This window comes from Diceros bicornis, chromosome 37 (genome assembly GCF_020826845.1).
Source record: "Diceros bicornis minor isolate mBicDic1 chromosome 37, mDicBic1.mat.cur, whole genome shotgun sequence".
NCBI classification, from domain to species: Eukaryota; Metazoa; Chordata; class Mammalia; order Perissodactyla; family Rhinocerotidae; genus Diceros; species Diceros bicornis.
Genome location: NC_080776.1, coordinates 8829141 through 8854045, shown reverse-complemented (window position 1 = coordinate 8854045; position 24905 = coordinate 8829141). Strand labels below are relative to the sequence as shown.

The following is a 24905-nucleotide window of genomic DNA, read 5'->3' as shown; positions in this document are numbered from 1 at the left end:
GACATCTTAAAGGAGATGGATGGCAAAGCAACGTAGGGCCGTAGGCAGCACCGGGTGCCCGTTGCTTTCAGCCAAGGAGCCTGTGAAGCTTTGCAGACGTTCTGGATAACAGTTTGTAAACCCAGCATTGGCCTTAACTGTGCTCTTCCTTTGCCTTATTATTAAGAGCACCAGAGAGGGGATGAAATACCATTTGCATTTCATACTTGCCTGTAGGCCTCAAGCCTAGACCCAGTGGATATGATATGCTGCTCTCACTAGCTACTGGTTAGTGAGTATTGTGAAACCTCCTACTAGGGCGATCTCCTAGGCCATTCAACTCCCTTTCCAAGAAGTGGTCCCCTTTAACTGACCACCTGAGGAGGCAGTGAGGAAAGTATGTGGAAAGGAAAAGCCATTACTCTGGGAAAGTTTATGTCTGGGAAAGACATAAAACTGCAAAATGCTTCAGCCCACCTGCCACAGACGAAAATGACTCATGATAGAGAAAGGCCTAAGGAACATTCGTCAGAACTCATGTTCCATGGAATGTTTGGGTGCTCTTCTAAGGAGGAAAAGCTCTAGAACAGAATGGTTAAAAATGATGCAACAGCCCAGGATAGAAACAATGCGGCCACCTTCACGAGAGCTGAAATTGGGACCACTGGCTCCTTAGGAGGTGTCGTCTCTGGAGGAATAGATAGGTTACTAAACAAAAGTGGCATGCCATAGACTGCAGCTCACAGGTACAGCTGTAAAACTTCACTTCAATTAGTGGAAGATTAATACCAGTAATAAAAACAAAAGGAAACGGCAAGCAGGGGAGGGTACTGTGTTAGAGTCACAGCTACTCGTGCTTCTCAAAATAGTCCCTTTGCTTTCTTCAGGCTTTGTTGCTTCCATCGAGGCAGGGAAGAGAAGGCAGCTGGAGTCATCCCCAAGGTGTTGGTGAAATCCTCCACGGACAGGTGCTCCTAAAAGAGGAGAGGGACAGAGGGCGAAGGTCACATTCTTCCCTACGGTTTGCTCTGATGAGAGTCATGGAGGTGTGGTATAGAAAGCAAATGAAGAGCAAAAGCAGGCAATATTGGGAGAGCCAGGAAAGCGATGGCAGGTGGTGGCGGGGGAGGTGCTGGAGGCTCAAGAGATTTGATCCCAGAATTTGGAAGGTAATGAAGAGGATAGTAACAACACGAGGTACATTGAGCTCCTTTTCTTTTGACCAGGGTCAAGTTCACCCTAGCCCTGGAATAAGAATTAGGACATTTGACTTAGCTGGGTTAAGGAGGTGCTTCTCTTGCCAGGTCTTAGTTCTGCTCTCTATAAAACGGGGGAAATTTCTTAAAGGCCAATTTTTGCATCTTCGTAATGCTTTTATGGGGATGAAAATAATATTGCATGTGAAAGGGCATTGGAAACAAAGTATCTTGTTCATCTTTCTTTACTTATTGAACAGTGAACCTCCAGCTAGAGGATCCTTCTTTCTATCAGCCTGGCCCAGAGAGGAAGCAGATGAGTCGCAGAAGGCAGTCTGTCCAGTTCTGAATGTGTAAGACTAAGCTGCTGTCATCATAGAAGACACAGCTCTTCTAGCAAGAGCCCATCATTCTCGGGAGGGGCTCCCTCTCCTGGGGACTGCCTTGCTTTGGATCAAGTTAGCAGGCTGGCTGCAAGGGAAGTAGGGCCCGCCCCAGCCCTAATGCACGGAGCAAGCAGCGGTCTACCTTACGAGTGCTGCTGCAGCGCGTACAAAGACACTGAGGCGGATTTGAGTACTCCCATTTTCACAAGATGACGCTAAAGGTCAAGAAAGTTCAGGTCATCTGATTCCATTTCATGCTCCACTGCACCACACTGACCCTCTTCCTTGAGTGATTTCAGGGATCCACTAACGGCCTCTTGTCTTTCCCTCTCAGACCTGTAAAGTATACTACTGTGTTGGGCCGGCCCCATGGCTTGGCGGTTAGGTGCGCGCGCTCCGCTGCTGGTGGCCCGGGTTCGGATCGCGGGCGCGCACCGACGCACTGCTTCTCCGGCCATGCTGAGGCCGCGTCCCACGTGCAGCAACTAGAAGGATGTGCAGCTATGCCATACAACTATCTACTGGGGCTTTGGGGGGGAAAATAAATAAATAAAATCTTTAAAATAAATAAAGTATATTACTGTGCTTACAGATGACTGAATGTTACCATTACAGATATCTTCATCCCTCTTGGCTTATAGGTTTGTTTTTGGTTAAAAGGCAATCTGTTAAAGTCTTTTAGAGTCCACTGTGAATGTATCACCTGGATTATTTTGTAGGATCAGGTTTTGCTTAGAGATGGTGGCAGGTGGCAGCAGAGGTACAAGCAGCTGAGGGGAGGGGAAAGATTCTAAGAGGAGAAGCTAGGACAGCCAAAGAACAAATTCAGAGTCAAATTTTTGCCTAGCTATTTTGAGTGGAAAACGAAATATTTGGATAAATGACTTGTACCGGCTTCTCTCGTCCTGTGAACGATCTAGAAGATTAGATAGCACAATTCTACCATTTTACTCTTGGCTTGGAAATCCTTCTAGGCCTTGGGTATCTTCAGCCATAAGATGAGAGAATTGCCTGAAATGACCTTTGGTCCCAGCTAACATGATATGATAGTGACACTATTTAAGTCAATCTAAATGCCCTCAAGGCACACTCAAGTAGGAACCCCCAAACTAAAGTTGCTATAAAACAGCGTCTCCCAGCCTTCGTCTCTGCTCCCCCAGGCACCAGGAGTGGCCAGGGGAGTGGGGTGAGAGCAGTGGGTCTCTTTTCCATCTTAGAATGCTCTGCAACTTGGAGGTGCCCTGGAGAACATTTTACTGACTCCCGCAGAGAGCCCTGAACTGAACAGCTCCTTGGTAAACACCTGTAGGTGGATTTCAAGCTCAGGTGGGTCTGAGGCTCTAGTTCTCTAACCTGTCATTAGCTGTGCCTCCTGCCCCTGGGCATTCTCTCACAAGGCTCCTGGGAGCCCTCCCCATCCCCCCAGGCAGGGCAGTAGAGTGCCTTGTTTTGGAAGAAGAGAGTAAATATGAGTGTTTTGGGTATCAGTGGATGGGGACAAGCTGCCTGCCCCAAGTCTGGTTCTAGCATCCCCATCTCCCACCAGCTCCCTCACAGCTGTGGCTGTAGTGTCCTCGGCCTGCAGGTGGCTTCAGGTGTCCTCCCAGGCCCAGCCAGCCTGGCTCTGCAGCTTGGTCAAGACTTCTGGACTCTGACCCCTGGGCTAGGTAGCAGGGACTGCCCATCCCAGTGGACTTGTATCTTTCCACTGTTCCTGTACTTGAACCCTGCGGTCCTGCCAGCTGATTACCGGCCTCACCCATGCCCACATCTGCCTCTCTGTGGTTTACTCCTTGGTGCTCACTTAGATTACCCTCTTCCTATTGCCTGCAGCCAGACCCACCACCCCACTGTTCTCTGTCACTGGTTCCCCTTCCAAATTTGGAGCAGACAGAGAAGTCTGGAGACCTCTCCCATCCTCCCCACTTGGCATCAAACCTACAGCTCTCCCACAAGAATGTACACTACTCCCATGATAAAAAATCAGCAACAGACAACTGACTTCAAAAAAAAAGATCTAAGACTTCTTAGACTGCTTCTACCGTGGTGGGGTTTTCTTGATTCTGTTTGTTCCATTCAAAATTAGCAATCCACTTAGCCTCCTGTCAATCATCTGGTTCAATAACATTGGCTGCCTTTCCCTTTAGAAGTACTTTCTTTAGGCCACATGATACGATGGTAACAGTGGGACTCAGAAGACCTGGTTCTTGCTCTGACTTTGCTACTAACTAGTTATGTCCCATTAGGCAAGTCACTTCCCCTCTCTGGACCTGAGTTTTCTCAGCAGTAGAACAGGCAATGATAATAACAGCTTACATTTAGAGAGCACTTTCTCTGTGCCAGGGGCTGAGCAAATAATAATATCCACAATATTATGAGGACAAATAATATATTGGGATCATCCCAGTATTACAGTGAGGACACAGACAGGTGGATCTGGGAGAGCATGCAAGTGGTCTCCAAGGTGAAGGGCAGGATGCACGTGCTCTGGGAACAACACACTTGGATATACATGGGGCCCAAACCCCTGACAGACTTAGATGTTCTTGGAGAAATCAGGCATCTCTTTTCTGTAGATTCCTTAATTTGTAAGATTTCTTTTGGTTTTTTTAATTTTTTTTTTATGTTTTTGTGAGGAAGATTGGCCCTGAGCTAAGATCTGTTGCCAACCTTCTTTTTTTTTTTTTTTTCTCGTAAGGAAGATTAGCCCTGAGCTAACATCCATTGCCAATCCTCCTCTTTTTGCTGAGGAAGACTGGCCCTGAGCTAACATCTGTGCCCATCTTCCTCTGTTTTATATGTGGGACCCCACCACAGCATGGCTTGATGAGTGGTGCATAGGTCCATGCCCAGGATCCGAACCCTCCAACCCAGGCTGCCAAAGTGGAGCACACGAACTTAACCACTACACCACTGGATCGGCCCCTGTAAAACTTCTTTATGGTTTCTTACACACAGAGTAAATTTTCTCTCCTCTCAATACCCCATCAATCTAGATTGCAGTCTATTTTAGATCTTCATGAAGTAGGAATGAATATTAGAAATGTGTGGGTTTTTTTGTGTGTGTGTGAGGAAGATTGGCCCTGAGCTAACATCTGCCAATCCTCCACTTTTTGCCGAGGAAGACCGGCCCTGGGCTAACATCCATGCCCATCTTCCTCCACTTTACATGGGACGCTGCCACAGCATGGCTTGCCAAGCTGTGCGTCGGTGCACACCCGGGATCCGAACCGGCAAACCCCGGGCTGCCACAGCGGAGCGCGTGCATTTAACCGCTTGCGCCACCGGGCCGGCCCCAGAAATGTGTTTTTAACAAGCTTTTCTTGCCACACTCTCTCCCCGCACATGATCCATGCAGGCATTTCAACCTGGATGTCTCCCAGGTGCCCGGAACCACATGGCCGCCACTAAACTCACAATCATACCCCTCTAAACTCAATCTGACCCAGGGTTTTTACTCTCGGAGAATGACACAATTTTCCCCTCTCTCTCATACCCTTTATCCAGTATCCAGACTTTTTTTTCAAGTGTCATTGATTTTACCTCCTAAATGTTTCCCTAAACCATCTTCTTCCCTCCACCTCCCCTCCCACCACCTACCTAGGCTCCCTTCTCCCTCTCAGCCTGACATGACTGCTGCTTTTGCCACCTTCTAGTCCATTCTTCACTGAGCACCTATAGTGATCTTTTAACAGCGTAAACCTGACCGCCATTCCCCTGTTTCCACCACGATGGCTCTCTTCTACTCTTAGGATAGGCAACACCATCCCTAACATGGCATGAGGGCATTTCTCAGTTCGGCCGCAGCCCCCCCTGGCCAGCTGCCCCTCCCCAGCTCCACACACCACCACCCCGCTGGCCGCCTTGCCGGTTCGCTCCACGCTGTACTTACTCCCTGCCTCTGGGCTCCATGTATGCTGTTCCCCTCTCCAGCCATAACCCTCTCTACCTGAATAATTCCTATTCACCTTTCAGAAGGAGAGCTCTGACTAAACCAGGGTCGTCCTCCTCCTCGAGTCTGACCCACCTCCTTCCTGCTGGGGTCCACACCCGCGGGCAGCTCCTCCGCAGTCTTGTTCATCAGCTGCTCCAGGGGAAAGATGGGTAGAGGCCCAGAACTGAGGTTGCTGGTAGCTGTGAACACGTCCGTTTTAGGCCTTGTGATCTCCTGGGGAAGAAAAGGAAACCACTGTTCCTTCAGCTGGTCTGTGGCTACCTCCCAGGCTGCCTGTCTCTGAAGCCAACAGTGATCCTAGAGCACCTCCTTCAAGAAGCCTTCCAAGACCCCCATGCCCCACCTGCCCACACACTCTTCACGAGAACTCAACACATTGGACTCGACCCACAAGCTAAAGCTTGGAGGTCTGTATCCAACCAAAGCCCGCTGGGGCCAGATGACTAGTTTGTGCTATGACTTATGAACTTCTCCATGGCTTCCCCCAGGTGTTCGCAGTCTACCTGGCACATTTACGACCCTCTTTCTCTTTCCTGTTGTGAAACTGTCATCCGTAAATTCACTTAGCCTTGACCTCTCTATGCTTTCCCGCCTGCACCATCAGTCCACCAAGAAGGGTTTATTGAGTGCCATGGGGCTCTCCGCCCGCGGGTGGGGCCAAGGAGCCATGTGTTATCTGCTGATTACCCCGGAGGGCTTGTGAAATTGCTCTCGTGTTCTGACACATTGCAGAGTCTGCTTGGGCTTGTTTCATTTCCCCTGTAACCCTGTGAACTTCTTGAAGGCAAAGTTTTGCTTTCATATTTCCATATCCCAGGCCTTTCTGTTAACTCACTGAAAGACTGAAGGAGATGCAGTGTTTCTACCTGGGGAAGGCATCCCCAGGGTGACAGCAGTAGAGAAATCATTATTCTTCAAAGTGGGGTCCACAGACTGACTGTCAAATTACCTGGGCCCTCGGTTAAAAACACGCACATTCCTGAGTCTCAACCCAATTCTACAAACCAGAATCTCTGGCAGTGGGACCTTGGAATCTGCATTTTAATGAGCTTCCCCACCACCACCCCCAGCTCCCCATCACCCAGACTCGCATGCATGATAAAATTTGGGAACCATTTCACTAGAGAATGGAGGAAACAAAACACCTAGAGGCACTGAAGTTAAACAGCAAGAAGAACTTCCATGAGAAGTGGGAGGAAATGGTGGAGAGGAAGGCACAGAACACTGGCATCCTCTCTGAGCTTTCTGGGCTCCCCCAGGCCTGGCTGGCATCAGCGTGCTGCCGCAGGGCCCAGCCACCTGCCAGGACTCACAGCACTGATCTGGCTCCAGTCCCCCGAGTTCGTAAGCTCCGCCTTCAGGTCCTCATAGGATTTGGCGTTCTGCAAATAAAGTAAGTAATAAATTAGGCCTGGGTCTCAGCAGAGGAAACGAAACACCATTTTCCTTCAGGAGGTGAAAGAAGGCTGAGCCGGGGCCTGGCAGTGACAAGGGGAATGGGGAGCTCATGCAGAGGCTGGAGGAGGGTCCCTGGAAAAGGAGGCTGCGTGGTGAGGATGGGCCCCGAAGGGGCCCAGGCAGGAGGTTATTTGCCCCCACTCAGCCCAACGTGGGGTTGGAGAGGAGTATGGTCTTTTCCCACCCTCAGGCCAGTGCAAACAGCTACACGCAGCCTTGGGAACCCTGCTTACACTGTGTAGGCTCTGGGGGCTTCAGGGGTCCTGGAGAACTGGGGAGCTCCCCTCAGAGCCTGGAAGGAACCCTGCTGCAGAGGAGTGAAGGGAGTAGAAGGGACGTTGGCTCCATGAGGAGCCCCATCTCCGTATCCCCAGGGCCTGACACTAAGCATGGCACATCGTGAGCCCCAGTTAGGCTGAATGAATGAGTGAGTGAGTCTAAGAGAGAAGCTGGCTCAGACTTAAGGTGAGGGAAGGGCTTCCAGAGTTGGTGACTTGGGACACTGATGTGAATTTAAGAAGTTCTGGCATCTAGATTCGCAGCCTGGAGATTTGTTTGAATCCATCTTCAAGACTAAACTTAGTCCATCAATCACTGAATTTTTTTAAAATATGTATTTGAAGAAATTAATCTAAGCTGTTTCCCTGAACTCATCTGTTGTGCCAGCTTAGCGCACACAAAGCCACCAGGCCAGCACCCATTCTCCCTCAGCCTTCCTCCTCCCTGCAGAACCCTTTGCTGGGTTCCATTTTGAGGACTTGCCCTCTGCTTCTGTCTGGGGCCAGTTTTGGAAGGATCCTATAGGAGTCTGATTCACCGTCCTGCAGGTAAGACCACATGGATGACCATTTTGCTTAGAACTTAGTGCCATGAGGACATTTGTCTGTCCTATAGAACTGACATGTTTTCTCTCATCCGGCATGAGGATCCCCCAACGCTTTCCCATAGAAGTTTCTGGGATGATGGAAATGGTTTTCTTTCTGTGCTGTCCCATATGGTAGCCACTAGCCACATGTGGCTATTGCGCACGTAAATTGTGGCTAGTGAGCAACTGAATCTTTAATTTTAATTTTAATGAATTTAAATTTAAATATTCAGGATGGCTCTTACCAATAATGTCCCACAGCTGTGAGCTAAATCTAGTGCACAAGCAAGACGCTGTAATTAGCCTGGGTTTTTGTTAGACTTCCCTCCCTCTCCCTCACTAGGGGGCTTAACGGCCTCACTGCAGCCTTTTTATTCTAACCCCCCTGGAACCCCGGTAGAAGTATATCACAGGTCATCCATCACGATGGGCAGAGAAGCCTGGGAGCCCGCCCTGCCCTGGGGGCGTGCCATGAAGCAGCCATCTGGAGAAGGATGTGCAGGACCAGAGTGGGCTGGGGCCACTCACACTCCACTTGAAGGGATCCCAGGCCAGGAACCAGCCCGTGAAGGTGGGGGGCTCGTGTCCCTGCTTCACCACGATGATGGGGGTCTCGAGGTCACGGCCGCCGGGGTGGGTCTTGAGGTATTCCTGCGCCGTGGTGGCCGCGGCTTTCTTCTCCTCCTCATTGGCGTGCTTCCCAATCCAGAAGAAGACCTGTGGAGAAGCCCAGAGCCCGGCCAGTCCTTCCTGTCCTCCCTGGCCCTCAGGGCTCGGTTCACCCAGGCTCAGACGTCCATCAGGGGAGCCTGACCTTGGGCAGGCCCCATCTGGCCTTGACTTTGCATCTTAGAAATGAGCAGGCCGGACAGATGCCCTCTACTTGGATATTCTGCAGATGTGTTAATCCCAGCCTCTCCAGAGCCGAAGACCCTCAAAAACACGCCTCTGCCACGTGGAATAAACTGGACTTGGGAAGAAGAACACATCCCACCCAGCAGCCCCTCCGGCACAGTCCTCTCTACCTCCTTTCTTCTTTCTTAGGCTCCTGTTGTTCATAATACCACTCCCAGGGAGAACGTACATGGGAGTCAAGAAAACGTCAGACCTTCCCTATCTCTAAAGCCCCCTATTTCTTGGCCCTGGGGATTGGGGTGGTGGGAAGGGAGGTCCCCAGGCCTCGGTCCTACCTGGTCCCAGACATCCAGCAGGAACACATCATCCTCTTCCAGGTCATCCTGATTGAAGTCAGGGATTTCTGTGGCCAGGAAGCGCCCGGTCTTGTTGGAACATTCGAAGAGCCGGGGAGAGATGGCCAGGGTTTCCTCCTGGAGTCTGCAGGATGGAGAGGAGACTGTGTTGGCAGGAGAAGGTGTGGGGAAAGGAGAACCAAGGACACGGAACTCTGAGGGACTCCGATATGGAAAGCCCATCTCCCGGGAAAATACTCTTTCTTCTGATCGCATGAAAGATCCCCCCTCCTCCCAAGAGTCCAAGAGTGCTCCAAGGGTGAAATTCCCACTGCTTCTCCAGGACATGCATTCCCGTGGCTCTTCTATAGTCCTCTTAGGAAGTTCTTTCTGATATCTTCCCTCTATCCCTCCTGCTGCTACTGCAGTACATGCCCTTTTGCTTTTGAACTGGGAAATAGTGGCTCATGGATCTTCTTTAGAAAAACATTTGAAAGACGGTTGACAGCTGGTGCTCCTCAGCATCCGGGTCCTGTGTCAGCACCGAAGGGCAGGGGCTGGGTGGGCTCTGGCATCTTCTTCCCAAAGGGCAAACCTATAGCCCTGCCTCTCTCTGAGCTCCTCCTATGGCTGTGAACACCCTTTGCCAGGGAAACACCCCCAGCAGGCCCCAGGCATACCATGCGGGGAAGCCCGAGAGGCTCCGAGGGCATGCGCTGCCCCTTATTCATCCTGTAGCCCTGGGGGCCTGGCACCCAGAGGCCTCAACCCACGCCTGCTGCAGGCTCTGGGCCATGGAGGTGGAGGAGCTGGGAGGCTCTCCAGCCTTGAAGGTGAGCTGGAGGCAGAGGGGCCCGATAGTTACCTCTTGGTGTTGGCATAGGGGGCCTTCCCGCCCAGGGCCATCCAGAAGCCGGCTGGCTCCTGCCCTTCCACCACCACTTGCTTCTCCGTCCGGGAGATGACGTCAGCCACTGTCTTGGCCATCTCCCGCTCGTCCCCGCTACAGCCCTGGGAAAAGGGGGGTCGGCTGCGCTGGGGAAGACCATTCTAGTACCCACCTACCCCACCGTCCCGCCACATTCACTGGCCCAGAGCTCTCGGGTCTGGGAGGGCTCTCCTGGATCAGGACCCCACGACACAGCCCATGCAGGGAGAGTTCTGTCATCTTCTCCTCTGTCCTTGACACTCCCGAGAATGGCAGAGGAGACAAGAGGGTCTGCACTCTCCTGACAGGGCAGGAGAAGGACTCCAAGAGGCTGAGGGTCCTCGTCACAGAGATGAATGGAGAGGCAGTGACAGGCACAGGTACAGTGAGAGATGACCCAGGACATAAACACTGGGGCGGACAGGGGTGGCCAGAACAAACAGAATGAGAGCGACTGACTGAGACACAGAGGCAGAGAATCTGAGGACAGCCAGACCCAGGGCTGCAGGGGAGGGAGCTGGGCAATGAGCCAGCAGGACCTATTCAGCCAGAGGCTCCCGCCCTGACCCAGGTCCGCTCGAGGCTGGGGGACCCCCAAGACGCACTTGGGGAGGGGGAGGCTGCCAGGCCCTGCACACACCTTCCCATACCACAGGTAGCAGCAGGACTGGGTCTTGAGGATGAAGACGTCATTGGAGTTGAGGGAGGTGGCCCGGGGTGCAACCTCAAAGGCCTTGGTGTTGTTGGCGCTGGTTCCCCGGACCTGGAACAGCCGTGTGGCGGGCACAGGCTCGGAGTTGTTAGCCCGGGAGGTGCCTCCCTGCAGGGTGTGGGGAGAAGGCAGAGAGAGAGAGGTGGGAGTAACTTAGTAAAGTTAGTAAAGACGATGGGGGATTAGTGGGACATAGAGAGGAAGAGAGATTGGGGGGGGGGTCTGCCTGCCCCCTCAGGTCCTCTGATCCACCATCACCAGACTAGTCTTTCCAAAACGTTGCTTTGGTCTTGGCACTCCCCTGCTCAAAAACCTTCAATGGCTACCCACTGCTTACAGACTAGAACCCGGGCCTTTGAGGGCCCCACATGATGAAGGTGCAAACAGCCCTTCCAGACACACTCTCTGCTCTCACCAAACTCTCCAGTCAGGCTCCTCCCTGCTCCCCACGGATCCCTTCCTCCGGCCCTTTGTCCTTGCTATGCCCCCTGCACGCCATGCCCTCATTTCACCTCCACTGAGATCTTCGACTCCGACCCCAAGGTCAGACCTCCTCCAGACCCGCTTTCCACCACGAACCCTATGCCTGTTCCCAGGTTACTGTGGTCACGCTCATCTCTGAACTCAGCTTGACCTTCCAGCCTTTGACCGCATGGTGCCCTGGGCTCTGCGTCCCTGCTCTCTCCACAAGGCGGTAAACAGGATTCTTGCCCCGCTTGGCGCCTTGCAGAGGGCTGGCTCTGGACTTAGCAGGTGCTCGACAAGCAGATTGTTGCTTAAATGAATGCAGGAGGCGTCTATTTCATTGTGTGTGAAGGCGTCAGTGCAGTCTGGACAGGTCCATTGTTTACGCAAATCTAGCCAAAATAAATTCTTTTTTCGTGTAGAGGATCCAAGGAGTTGGGGTGTAGAGAGAAATGGGACTTGCACATGCTAAGTACTCACTACGTGTTTGTTTGTTTGGTTTTTTTTGGTGAGGAAGATTGGCCCTGAGCTGACATCTGTGCCAATCTTCCTCTATTTTGTATGTGGGACGCCGCTGCAGCATGGCTTGATAAGCAGTGCGTAGGTCTGTGCCCAGGATCCGAACCAGCAAACTCTGGGCCACCAAGGCGGAGCCTGTGAACTTAACCACTACACCACCAGGCTGGCCCCCCCATTATGTGTATTTTTTAAAGTACCAAATGGTTGTTTCTATTTCCAGTTCCACATACATGATGGAGCCTCAAACAGTCCTCTCCTGCGAAGAGTGGGCTTCACCTCCAGCCCCACCCCAAGCCCACATCCCCTTCCCCATCTCCAGGACGCCCACCCAGCCTCAGTTGTGGTTACTGACAGGCGCACGGTCCAGCAGCCATACCTGGTAGACCACCATGCGTCCCTTGAAGATGGACATGAGGTGAGGTGGCTCCTTGCCCATTGTGACCCGGATCTGAACCGGTTCATCATTATACTTCCGGTCCAAGATGACGGCTTGATAGGCCGAGGCTGTGATTTCATCCGGGCTGGCCTGGCTGCCCTGGGGATGAGTGGGACGGATGGGGTGGGATGGGATCAGCCCCGGATTCTGACCCCATCCCCAGCCTCAGCAACAACTCCATCCCCAATTCTGACCTGGCCCTGAACCCAAATGTCTTGCCCGCCAAACTCCACCCTGGACACAGTCAAAAACCCCACCTGACCCAGACCTCAGTTCTTCCCAGCCCCACACCTAACCCTTCCCAGCCCCCAACCCTGACCCACCTGGAACCCCAGCCTTGACCCTAGACCTCCTCTCCTCCTTACTGCACCATCCTTGGGGAACACCATTTCTACCACACCACTCACCCCCAGCACCCAAGCGTCTCCCTGCTCCCTCACATCTGGACACAGAAACCAGAATGTGAAGGGAACATGCAGGAGGCCGTGGGAATTGGAATGGAAACTCGGAGAACCAAAAGGGCAAAGGGTTGTGAATGGGGGTACTCAGTGTCAGTGGAATCTCACAGCCAAAGCAGTCCCAAGATGGAACAGGGGTGAGCGCCCCATCACCAGAGATATTCAACTCAAGGGTGATGGCCACTTGGCAGGGGTATAGTGGAGCTGAGCTGGCTGTGCTCTAGACAGGGTGGGACGATGTCTGACCTGCCAGATGTAGAGCAGGTAGTGCTTCTTCTCGCCGATGAGGTAGGTGTAGAGCAGCAGGTAGCAGTCACCTCCGTAGAAGTGGCCTACCCACTTGGAGTCCACAGGCACCAGGTCTAGGTTCTCAATGCGCCACATCTGGGGCCGGGAGCAGGCTAGTGTGAGGTCCAGGACGGGCTCTGCCAACCCCTCCCCCCCAGCAGGGGCCTCCCTCCCATAACCATACCTGCACCTCCCCACTCCCGTCGTCCACCATCTTCTGCTGGGCAGCCACCTGGGGCTGGACATGCATGGACGTGGCGTCAAACTTCACCTTCTCCACCTTGGCTGGAGTGGGGGGGGAATCATGACACCAACTGTCACCAGCTGAGGTCCCCTAGGTCCTCACGACAGCCCTGAGTGGTACCTACCATTCTTAGATCCATTTTACAGATGAGGAAACTGAGGCTAGAGAGATTCAGTAGGTTACCCAAGGTCACACAGCTGGAGAGAGGCAGACCGTATCTCCCTGCGCCTAAGACTCACACTTCCCCAGGGCCTCCCAGAGGAGCCAGGAGAGGGACAACCCTCTTGTCCTCTCTGGGTGCCTGGCACTGAACTTGAGATTGTCCGGTGAGAGACCAAAGCTGGTTTCCAGGGAGACCCAACTCCCTCTACTTTATATATGGGACGCCTGCCACAGAGTGGCTTGATGAGCAGTGCATAGGTCCGTGCCCAGAATTCGAACCTGTGAACCCCGGGCCACTGAAGCGGAGTGCCTGAACTTGAACCACTGGGCCACTGTGACAGCCCCTCAGCTCCCTTTTTGTGACAACTCTTGAGTTTCTCCCTGTCCCCTCGTGTCCCCACCCCATCTGGGGAGCCCAGAGCCAGGGTAAAAGTGCGCATGGAAGAGATGTGTCCGGGAAGGAGGGCGGGAGGCAGGTCTGGGTCCCTGGCCCCACTCTCCTGGCCCCGCTCCCGGCTCCTGCCCTGCCCCGCCCTGTCCCGGGCCGGCCCTCACCCACGGAGCCCAAGGAGTGGGTTCTGCCCAGGCCTGAGGTCCGGTTGGGCACTGTCCACTTCTGGAAGAGCTGCTGAAAGACGGCTGACTCGGCCCCGTCGTTGAGCACCTCCACCTGCGTGCTCTGTGGGTACTGCTTCGCTTTGATAAAGTTCTGGGAAGAGAAAGGGGGTGGCTGGGACTGGGGCCCTCCCCTAGCTCCCACCCCCCAGTGCAAGCCAAAGCCTGGCTCTACCCCCAACCAGACCCACCCACAAACCTACCCCTGGGCCCAAGCCCAAATTTGCACCCAACCCGAAACTTGCACCCAACCCCAGTCCCAACGCTGACGCCACACCTAACCCTGCTCTGGCCCAACTCCAAGGCCAACCAGACCACAAACTTGATACCATCTCATTTCTGACCCTGACCCCCAGCCCCCATCTCCAACCTTGAACTCAACCCCCAATCCAACACTGACTCCAAGCCAGTTAGGGTTACTGACTCCAGTCTCAACATTGACCCCAAACTCTGACCTGGCCCTGGCCCCAAGCTGACCCAGTCCCCTCTTGCAGGAAGGCCAGCATCCATTTCTCCCTCCCGTCTCTGAACCAGGCTCCAGTGCAGGGAGGTGGCTGCCCGCATCCTGAGGAGGCCCCAGGGCTGACTGGTGGTTGGCTCCCATCATGTAGAGAACCCCCAAGATGGCGACAGACCAGACCCTCAGAGCCCCAGGTAGGTGGGCCCAGAGCCTTCCCTCTGCCTGGCGCACCACCCGGGTCTGAGCCCGCTTCCTCTCCCTGCTCAGTCTGTCTCCCGCCCCTCTCCCCTTCTCCACCTCCCTGGCCCCATGCCCACCAGTGCCTGGTTCATGGCCTCCTTCTTCTCCTGGGCATTGGCATTCTTGCCTTTCCACACGAAGATCTTCAGGCCTCCCTGGTCCAGGATGTAGCAGTCCTGGAGGCAGGAGACAGACCCCAGGTGACAGCCTAGTGGCGCTGGGCGTGGGGGCTGCAGGCACAAAATCTCCTTCCCTCCCCCCGCCCCGACCCCTGGCACTGTTCCGGCTTTAGGGGAGAGGGGGCAGGGGGCAGGGGGCTCCAGACCCTCACCTCGTGACTGAGCAGGTCTTGTGTGAGCGGCCGCGTGGCGACTTCTCTAACCACCAGCTTTCCCTCTGAGTCCGACACGCTGCAGGACAAAGGCACGGCATACAGAGGAGGGGTCCCCCGCCCCCCAGGAAGCCCCCCGCCCGCAGGGGGAGCCCGGCCGGGCACTCACTGGTACAACTTGAGGGCGGCCTTGAGTGCTGGCTCCACCACCGTGTCGGGCACGGCCGCCTTCAGCTCCCTCCGCGGGCCCAGCACGTGGTTCATGATCTCCATCAGCTTCGGGGACGCCTTCTCGTCCTCGCCGTCCACCACGCCCACGTAGGTGCGCCCGCCCCGCTCCTGGTCCCGGATCTCCTTGGCCAGGGTCATGCCCTGCAGGGAGGCCCCGGGTGAGCCACGAGGGCGGGGGACAGGGCAGCGTCCATCGCCACAAAGCGTGCCGGCAGAGCCCCGCCCGCCCGCAGCAGCCCCATGGGGTGAGGCACCTCCCTGCTTTTCCCCTTGAGCGGACCAGGCTGTTAGTGTGCGGGTAAGGGAATCAGGTGAACCCACTGGAAAAGTAGGGAGGTGGTTGAGGGGGACCTCTTGGGCTTTCAGTTTTGACGTTGTTTGGAATTTATGATTTTACTTCACACTTTTGGACAGGGGCTGAGCCCTGCAGATCACAGTGCTCAGTCTCTGCCCCAAAGCGTCCTTATGCACACACACACCCCCATGTGTGCTCACACACATATAGACACACACATGTGCAGCATGCTCCCTCATGTGCTCACACACACACACACACACACAGATACACACCTGGCTCACCCTCCTCAGGCCATCGGTGGCTCTTCTGGTTACTGACATTTTAGCCCCAGGCCCTCTTCTCTTTCCCCTCCCTCCTGGGTGGTCTCACCCTGTCCCGGGGATTCTGTAGGCTGCTCAGGCGCATATGTCTGCCTCCATCCCAGCTCTCTGCCCTCATCTTATTTATCCAACTTCCATGATAACCCCCTTTTAAGATGCCCAAAGCTGAACTCCTGATTTTCTCCCCAAATCTGTGGCTTCCTCATCATTCTCATCTCGGGAGGTGGGACTCGGTCCATCCCCAGGGTGGCTCAAGCATGACACCCTGCATTCTGCCTCACTTCACCCCCATCCAGCACACAGGTCCAGCGGATTCCACCTTCCTAGTCCAAGGAGCTGGGCCCCTCCCCAACTCCTCACCTGCCTGGCCCCCCTGGGGCTCCCTGCGCCCCTTAGCCCCTCCACCCCCTTTCTCTGCTCAGAAGTCATTGTGACCTTCAGCGGCCCCCCGGGCACTGAGAACAAATCTCAACCCTCTTACACAGCCTTCTGGTGACATAACGTGCCCCTAGGATACACATGCCTGGTCTCCTCTCCAAGCTTCCCGAAATCCCCATCTTGTGCTCTGGCCGAGCTGGCAAGCCCCCAACGGGCCCCTTCTCTCCTGCCTCCCCACCCCCACCTCCTTCCAGAAGCCTTCCCAGCACCCGCAGGGCTGCACTCCCCCCCCCCGCCCCCACTGCTCGATTATTCTCGTCACGTCTGTCTCCCCACTGGACAGCCGGCTGGAGGCCAGAGCCAGGGCAGAGCTCTGCCCGTGTCATTCACCACTGGATCCCCAGCATCTACGACACAGCAAGGACTCATTAAATCTCAGTGGATTAGCCACAAGTACACACGCGAGCTCCCACATGCATACCTCTCTCCATACACAGACTCAGAGCCACCTTCAGACACACCCTCCCCAGCAGTTGGTGGAGAGAGGCCTGGGGAAGTGAGGGTCGGAGGGGGTGGGGGCGGCGTGGCAGAAATCTGGCAAGTTTGACTGGTGGGGGAGGCCAGGTGCTGGGCGTGCAGGGGCAGGTGGGGGCTGGGTGGGACTTGGGAAGGGTGGTGCACGGGCAGGGCTTACCCTGAGTCTCTCCAGGCGGTTACTCTCTGGCCCATTCCACTGGATGATAAGCTTCCCAAGGTCCAGGAGGAAAACATCCCCACGGTTGAAACTCTTCCAGGACACCTCCACCTGGAGAGCCATGGGGGAGGCGCAGACCCCCCTCAGACCCCATCGGTCATCCACCATCTCTTCCCCACCCCTTCCCTGCCCCTCACCCCTCCTGGGCCTCTGCCCTCCATCCAGGCTGGGAGGGGCACAGGGGAGGCCATGCCCCAGGGCCCTGGGCGAGGCCCACCTCTCCAGCCACCACGTTCCTCTTGCCCTTGACGTGTAGCAGCCGCTGGATCTCGTAGGAGTTGGTCTCCACTTGCTTCATGCCAGAAGCCACACCCCCCTTCTGGATCCTGAGAAGAGAGGTGAACTGACCCAAGGGAGTGGGCTGGCAGGGGTGACAGGCCCCTGCCCTCCCAGATCTTGGGTACCTGGCTGGGCCCAGGGTGAGGTGTATGAGGCACTCTCTCGGAGTCATGCAAATACAAGGGCAGTCTGTTGCCCATTTGCATGACCTTCCTTGGCAGTGAGTGTCTCCTTAGGGTCTGCACCCTAGACGCCTCACTCACCTCACCCTCGTCCCTGCCCCACTGAGAGGCCTGCAAAGACAGGTGCCTGCTCACGTGGTAATGAAGGAGGACAGGACAGGACTCTGAGGGCAGGGACTGAAGGGAAGGAACAGAGGGGAGACGCTATGGGCTGAATTGAGTCCCCTCCCAAACTCATGTGTTGAAGCCCTAACCCCCCATGGGGTGGTATTTGGAGATGGGGCCTTTGGGAGGTAATAGATTTAGATGAGATTTAGATGAGATTTAGATGAGGTCATGAGGGTAGGGCCCTCATGATGGGATTAGTGCCCTTATAAGAAGAGACGCCAGAGAGCTTGCTCACTCTCTCCACCACATGAGGACACAGTGAGAAGGTGGCCATCCACAAGCCAGGAGGAGAGCCCTCACCAGCAACCGAATCAGCGGGCACCTTCATCTTGGACTTCCCAACCTCCAGAACAGAGAAAATTAATTTCTGTTGTTTAAGTCACTCAGTCTGTGGTATTTTGTTAGGGCAGCCCAAGCAGACCAAGGCAAGAGAGGTGCCAGCTCAAATGCCCAAAGCAGCGGACTGCTGGGTGGGAAGTAAGTGTGGGAATACAAAAGGGAGGGGTGGGGACTGTGGCTAACTGGAGAGCTCCTGGCCCATCCTACAGGTCAGTAGCAACTTCAGACTTTTCAAGAAAAGCTGGAAATCAGGGCTTTTAGTGTGAAAGGCCTGCTTTAGGGAACAAAGGGGCAGTCATTTGTCAGAGAGGAGACTTAATGTGATGCCCTGGAGGGCTTCCTTGGCCACTAAGCTCTCCAGGACATTCAAATAGGGGTTGATTTACAGAGATTCATGAGTTACAGAATTTCAACCAAAGACAGTCTCAGAGGCATGAAGACCAAGGACAGAGCAGCAGCAGAAATGGGGGTTGGGGAGTGGAAAAGTGAAGAAAAGTCACCAAAAGCCCATTGTGGGTGCCCCTGATGGGCGTCCCCCACAGCCTGAGGCTCCCTTCCCAGCCCCAGGTCTGCCCCCAGCCTCAGGTGACCCTCCCCTGCCCTGGCCCCACTCCCCAGCCTGCAGCGCGCCCCTCCGTACACAAGGCCCTGCTTGAAGTAGCCGCGGAAGGTCTCGCTCTCGTTGCCCTGGACCTCGCGGTGCTGGACGGCCCGGCCCTGCAGGAAGTCGTCCATCTGCGTGGTGTAGATGGCAGCCGCCCCTTGCTCGTCCTGGGATGAGGCTTGGCCGATCCAGTAGTGGATGTCATAGGAGAGGTGGTTGCCCGTCTTGTGGATCTAGGGAGAGGGCGTGTCCAGTGTCTACGAGGCCCTGGGATCCCGCAGCCCTCTCCCCGCCTCCCTGCTTTGCATGGTCTCCCATGCATGTGGGGCCTGGGCCACAGGTGAGCCCTGAGTCATGGCCCCAGCTCTGCCACAGACTCTGAGACATGGGGCAAGGGGCTGCCCCTGAGTCTTCCTCATCTCATCTTGGAAATAACTTGGCTGGACCATAGCAGTGTTTCCCCAAGAGGTGTGCACGGACCTTCAGAGGTCAGGGGTGATTAGGTGGGCTACAAACAAATGTATATACAAAATGATTATGTAAATATTTTACAGCCACTTTCTGTGTGTGACACGGGACCCTGCTTTCCATTTATGGTAATGACGTAGAGTTATGTTTTTAAATAAATGGATTTAAATTTTATTTATTTTATTTTATTTTATTTTATTTTATTTTATTTTATTTTATTTTGTGAGGAAGATTAGCCCTGAGCTAACATCTGTTGCCAATCCTCCTCTTTTGGTGAGGAAGACTGGCCCTGAGCTAACATCCGTGCCCATCTTCCTCTATTTTGTATGTGGGACGCGGCCACAGCATGGCTTGATGAGCAGTGAGTATGTCCACACCCGGGATCCGAACCTGCAAACCCCAGGCCCCCGAAGCGGAGTGCGTGAACTTAACCACTATGCCACCGGGCTGGCCCTGGATTTAAATTTTAAAAGTGAGTCAATATAAGGAAAAATACAAATGCATTACTACTACAGGATGGGACAAAAATCAAGAAAGTGACATGAAGATGACTATGGATTTTGAAAACATGGACTCAAGGTAGGGTGACATTCCACCAGCTCAGAAGGTCCCCCGAGACTGTAGATCCACAGAAGGTCACCTCAGCTGGGAGCTCAGAGGCCCAAGGGCAGGGAGAACCTCTTACATCACTGACCCTACAGAGCCGCCTCTAGGCAGGGCACCCGGGCACACCCAGTCAATGCCATCTTGGCGTGAAGCCAGGCCAGCAGTCCCCACCCCGCCCCAGCCTCATGTTTCTTCCCTGACACAGCAGTGGGCTTTGCTCTCTGCTCAGCCACCCCACTTCCCCACTGCCCTCCCCGCACTCACAGCCAGGACAACGTAGCAGTCACCATCAAAGAAGTTGCCATAGGTATTGGGAGGAACAGGCACCATCTGCATGGCCTAAGGCGAGAAGGGTGGTCAGAGGGGCTGCCTTGGACCCTCTAGGGCCCCGCTGTTTAACCAGAGAGTTGGGAGAGCAGAGAACCCGGGAGGAGGAGTGCATGAGGAAGCTGACAAGGAGAATGGCGTGAGGAGGGGAGGGAGAAAAGGAGCAGGGAGATGGGGACAATGCCTGAGGATAGGGGAAGGTGGCGCTTAGGGACAGGTACCAGGCGCTTGCACGCCAGCAGGGCAGGATTGGAAGATAGCAAGAGTCATCCCAGGCCCCTTCCTTCCTTCCATCCACCCCAGGCCTGCAGAGCCCACCCCCCTACACAGGCAGGGCCTCACCTCGATCCTCCATATCTGCACCCCGGGGGTGGTGATGTTGAGGGAGTCTTTGACCTGGCTGCTCAGATTGGTCATGGCGGATGAACCTGGAGGAGACGAGTGTGGGAGCAAGGCCTGACGAGCTGGGAGAGCCCTGGGTTTCAGGTGCAGCGCTTCCAGCCCAGCCCTACGGCGCTCCCAACAGGAGGCCAGGGCTGGGGGAGGAGAGGGGTTTGGCTCCCCATCCTGGGCCCTAACTGGCTGAGGGCCCAGCCTTCAGCCTTCCCACCCAGCTCTGATCTTGTCACTCTCTTGCTCAAACACCCACCCTGACTCCCTATTGCCAACTGAATAAGCCCCCACTCCTTAGCCTGGCCTTCAAGGCCCTTCCTTCTCTAGCCCCAAACAATTTTTCTTTCTGAAAATTTTTTATCAAAGCCATGCTTGGTTAGAAAAAAAAAATCACACAGAGTTTTAAAAAAACCAGAGAAGCGAAGAACAAATAAGGGCTGAAAAGTGTATGCACCCAAAAGAATTGAAAAAACAGGTGTTCAAACAAAAACTTGTACACGAAGTTCATAGCAGCTCTATTCACAATAGCCAAAAGGTGGAAACAACCTAAATGTCCCTCAACAGATGAATGGTAAACAAAAGGCGGCATATCCCCACAATGGAATATTATTCAGCCATAAAAAAAGAATGAAGTGCTGATACACGCTACAACGTGGATGAACCCCGAGTACATTGTGCTCAGTGAAAGAAGCCAGGTACAAAAGGCGACGTATTGTATGACTCCATTTATATGAAATATCCAGAACAGGCAAATCCATAGAGATAGCAAGCAGATTAGTGGTTGTCAGGGCCTGGGAGGAGGGGGAAATGGGGAGTGACTGCCAGTGGGTACGGAGTTTCCCTTTGGGATGATGAAAAAATTCTGGAACTAGATAGTGGTGATGGTTGCACAACATTGTGGATGTACTGAGTGCTGCTGAATTGTGTGCTTTAAAGTGGTTAAAATGGTAACTCTTACATGTATTTTATCACATTAAAAAAAAGTGTATGCAGCAGCTTCCTTTTTCTTCCTAGCTACCCCCAAACACCCCTCAATCACTTTTCGGGGTGGCCCACAAGATGTAGACCCCACTAGGGTAGAGGCTGTGTTCGTTCAGTACTGAATCCTCAGCATGTAGCACTGTGCTGGCACCTCGCTGAGTGGGTGGGTGGGTGGACGGATGATGCATGGATGGATGAGTGGGTGGGTGGATGGATGGATGGAGGGATGGGTGGATGGATAAATGGGTGGGTGGGTGGATGGGTGAGTGGATGGATGGATGGCTGGATGGCTGGATGGCTGGATGGATGGATGGATGAGGGATGGATGAGTGGGTGGGTGGATGGATGGATGGAGGGATGGGTGGATGGATAAATGGGTGGGTGGGTGGATGGGTGAGTGGATGGATGGGTGGATGGATGGGTGGATGGATGGGTGGATGGATGGGTGGATGGATGGGTGGGTGAGTGAGTGAGTGAGTGAGTGAGTGAGTGAATGAGGCAGTGAGTCAGTGGATGGATGGATGAATGAATAAATGACAGAGTGAACCTTCCCACTGTGAACCACCCTCCACCCACTGAACTGGAAGAAACCTTCCGTCCTCAAGCTTCTCTTATAGTATCTTTTATGGCTCTTACTCTTTTGACCTGTAGCTGTGTTCTCCACTCCAGGAGCTCATCAGAATCACCTAGGGAACGTTTAAACAATACTGGTGCCTCACAGGCCACATCCCCAGGAATACTGATTTAATTAGGCCAGGGTGGGGCCTGGGCATAGGTACTTTATTTTTGCTTTTTGGGAGGCAGGGTGTGGGTGCTTTTAAAACTCCCTGATGGTTCTGATATGAGCCAGGGCAGAGAACCACTTGTCCCAATTATTCTCCTCCCTGGTCTCCTGCCCCTCCTACTAGGCTGGAGGTCACCCCATTCCTCACTGAGCCTACCACCCAGCCTGGCATGGAATTGCCCTCCACGAATGCTCCTTGAACTGATGAATAATGAATGAAAGGTTATGTGGCCCCGCCAGTCACGCCTCTGAGCACTGACAGCCTGGAATCTCTCTATCTAATCTCTCCTTGCACCTTGACTCTGTCACCTCTTGGAACAATGACCTGGCCTTTTACTGCTCGGAAAACTCCCTCTTCTGAGTCCTGAGGGGTGACTGCTGTCCTGGGCATTCTGAAGTTTGGGGGCAAAGTCACCCTGCCCGGCGTCTGATTAGCGCTCCCTCCAGCTGATCAGGGTCACCTGCCCATCCCCAGCTCTGTGCTTGTAGGAGCCCCTTGTGCCTGGTCCTGTTGGATGCCCCTGTCAGCCATGGCCTCCTCCATGAGGTATTTCTCAACCCAGAGAGACCCCAGGGTTCCCAGGGCTCCTGGTTCAGTAGAACCAATTTGTGTACAAACGAGGAGAATGTTTTCTGTTTTATTTCAATCGCTACCTCTGTCTATAGCCCCCTTTCTCCAAGACTCTTGGACACCCACAAGCTGTATGAACATGGACCCCGTTTCTTCATCTCTGAGGTGAGGGGGTCGACTAGATGATCTCTAAAGTCCCACCAGGGACATCCTCTGATGCTAGGAGCGAACAGCAAGAGGAATAGAGGGGAGACAGGAGGGGGTGCCTCTTGCCCATCAGAGTGGACATTCAGGGGAGCAGAGACTTGAAAGAGCCGGTGCTCTATGCCCTAGAGAGAAATGGGACTGGGGACCTCCAGCAGCCTGAACAGGGAAAGGGGAGCCTTTTCGGGGCCAAGTGTGGGCAAGAGGATTCTGGGGAGGGTGGCTCTGAGAGCCACGGACACCCGTCAACGGCTCCTGCCCCTATCCATGTTGGTCAGAGCAGATGCCTCTGCTCCCCAACTACCGGTGGGACCTCGCCAGCTCTCCTCTCTCTCCTGAACTGCTGGCAGGAAAATGGGCCCCTCACTCACCCCACCGCCGACAGCATGGCGCTGGGTTTGGATCTGCATTGTCTTCTCCCTCAACTTGAATTCACTGGCTCCCCTCTCACTCCTGGTCCCCTCTCTTCTCTGTCCCCAACTCAAGGAAGGGCATCATCAGCCCGGGAACCCAAAGTCAGCCATCCGTGCAACACCCTGGACCCCTCCCTCTCCGGCCCTTCTGTCCAATGGAGCATCTCTCCAGTCTGCCCCCTACACACACCCCTACCCCTCTCCGCTCGCACGCTGCCTTTTAGTAATGCGAACGCGCACCCTGGCGCCGCCCGCACGCTGCTTCCCCCCTCCCCGTCCGAGTCCTTGCTTCTGCTGTTCCCTTTACCCAAGGCCCTCCCCACCTCTCTTCACCTGGCTGACACCTGCTCTTCCAGACTCAGTTTAGGTCTCATTTCTTCCAGGAGATCTTCCCAGAATCCTCAGACTAGACTGGGAGCATCTCCTCGGGGGCCCCAAGACGTCCTGGACCAATGCCTCCCTTGGCCCCCTGACCACGTGGTGATGAAGGTCTGAGGTCCCCTGGGGTCAAGCACCTGACCACGGCCGTCTGCGTGGCCCCAACTGCCAGCGCATAGTACGAGTTCGATACATATTCACCAAGCTGGAGGACTGACCAGTGGAATGAAAGGGATGGACCTTCTTGGGGCCCTGGAGGGAGTTAGGGCTCCTGCTCCCCCCAGTCCTCATCTTTCTTTTCTTAACTGCTGCCCTGTGGTCCTTGGGTTTCGGGCTCCAGAGAGCCCTGGGGTCACTGTCACTGTCACTGCTCTTAGTCCCCAGTCATGCAGTTCCGAGCTGGACAGGGATGTGGCAGTCCCCGAGACAAAGGACACCCTCCTGCTCCCCCAGGCCATGAGAGCAGAGAGAGTGGACACGCCTCAGCCCCCAGCCTGCAGACTCTGCCCCTCACTGGCCAGAGAATGCCCGAGCAGGCTTCCTGGGAAGGGGGCAGTCAGATCCTGGTCTGGACTTGGCTCCCACCTCCCCCACGCCCCCATTTCAGCTGAATGGAGCCACCGTGGCTGGTGAGGCCGAGGGGATGGTCCTGGTGGAGGGGAGATGAGCAGAGGCGCATGCTAGGGTAGCCTGGCGTGGACCAGGGCCAAACTGCCCTGCCACCATCACCAGCAGCCCCCACCCCCCACCTCTGCCCATTCAATCCCTGATGGCTGTTACTCGCACCCTAGGATCCAGGAGACGAGAGCCCGAGGTCCCAGGAGTGTCAGGGAAATGGCAACACAAAGAAAGAAACCATTTCAGATAAAGACGAAATGCACAAAGAGATGGGGCGGGGGGATGGGGAGAGTAAGGTCAGGATGACCAACTAGTCCCGGTTTGCCCAGGACTGTCAGGTTATAAGTCTAGAAGTCCCACGTTTCCAGCTTCTCCTCAGTCCAGGGCAATCCGGGATGGTTGACACCCAAAGTGGGGTGGGGGCCAGCGGCAGGTGGGGGTCTGAAAGACCAGTTGTCTGGGGTGGAGCCCGCACGATTCTCTCCTTGGAGGCCCAGGAAGCCACGCTGGGCTCCTTGCCCTCCAGACTCCAGAGTGCCAGGTATTTCCCTCACACCCGCTCCAAGGGGCTGCAGGAGGCCCCAGGCCGCCAGCGGGAAGCAAGGACCCTGTCCGGTCCTCTCCCACCACCTGTGGTCCCCGCGTGTCCCCGCACAGTTGCCTTACCTGTCCGGGGGAGGCGGCTGCCACCTGGGAGAGCTCAGGGAGTTGTGGCGAGCTGG

At 54.7% G+C, this 24905-nt stretch overlaps 2 protein-coding genes across 8 annotated transcripts in view; one reads left to right on the top strand and one right to left on the bottom strand.

Annotated features, from left to right (window-relative positions):
- USP37 (ubiquitin specific peptidase 37) overlaps positions 1-2111 on the top strand; it is an 89770-nt gene extending 87659 nt beyond the window's left edge. For all 7 annotated transcript variants that reach the window (XM_058532986.1, XM_058532985.1, XM_058532989.1 and 4 more), the window contains one exon: positions 1436-2111. In XM_058532986.1, coding sequence (XP_058388969.1) covers positions 1436-1532 — 97 coding nt within the window. In that variant the 3' untranslated portion in view covers positions 1533-2111. The remainder of the gene's footprint in view (positions 1-1435) is intronic.
- VIL1 (villin 1) lies at positions 720-24905 on the bottom strand. Its single transcript, XM_058532993.1, has 20 exons — positions 24850-24905; positions 20184-20269; positions 19779-19853; positions 18477-18673; positions 17086-17194; positions 16809-16919; positions 15057-15259; positions 14888-14966; positions 14634-14732; positions 13797-13950; positions 13020-13120; positions 12794-12931; positions 12030-12188; positions 10598-10777; positions 9895-10040; positions 9030-9174; positions 8368-8556; positions 6830-6898; positions 5589-5729; positions 720-953 (listed from the first exon to the last, which is right to left on the bottom strand). Exons 2-20 carry the CDS (start codon positions 20256-20258, stop codon positions 840-842), a joined length of 2484 nt encoding a protein of 827 aa, XP_058388976.1. The 5' UTR covers positions 20259-20269; positions 24850-24905; the 3' UTR covers positions 720-839.

Coding starts and splice junctions, on each gene's coding strand:
- VIL1 (XM_058532993.1), bottom strand. CDS start 20,258: ATGACCAATCTGAGCAGCCAGGTCAAAGACTCCCTCAACATCACCACC. Junction 16,920..17,085: donor GGAACGTGGTGGCTGGAGAG/GTGGGCCTCGCC, acceptor ATGGCTCTCCAG/GTGGAGGTGTCCTGGAAGAG. Junction 12,932..13,019: donor ACGGGAGTGGGGAGGTGCAG/GTATGGTTATGG, acceptor TCCCGGCCCCAG/ATGTGGCGCATTGAGAACCT.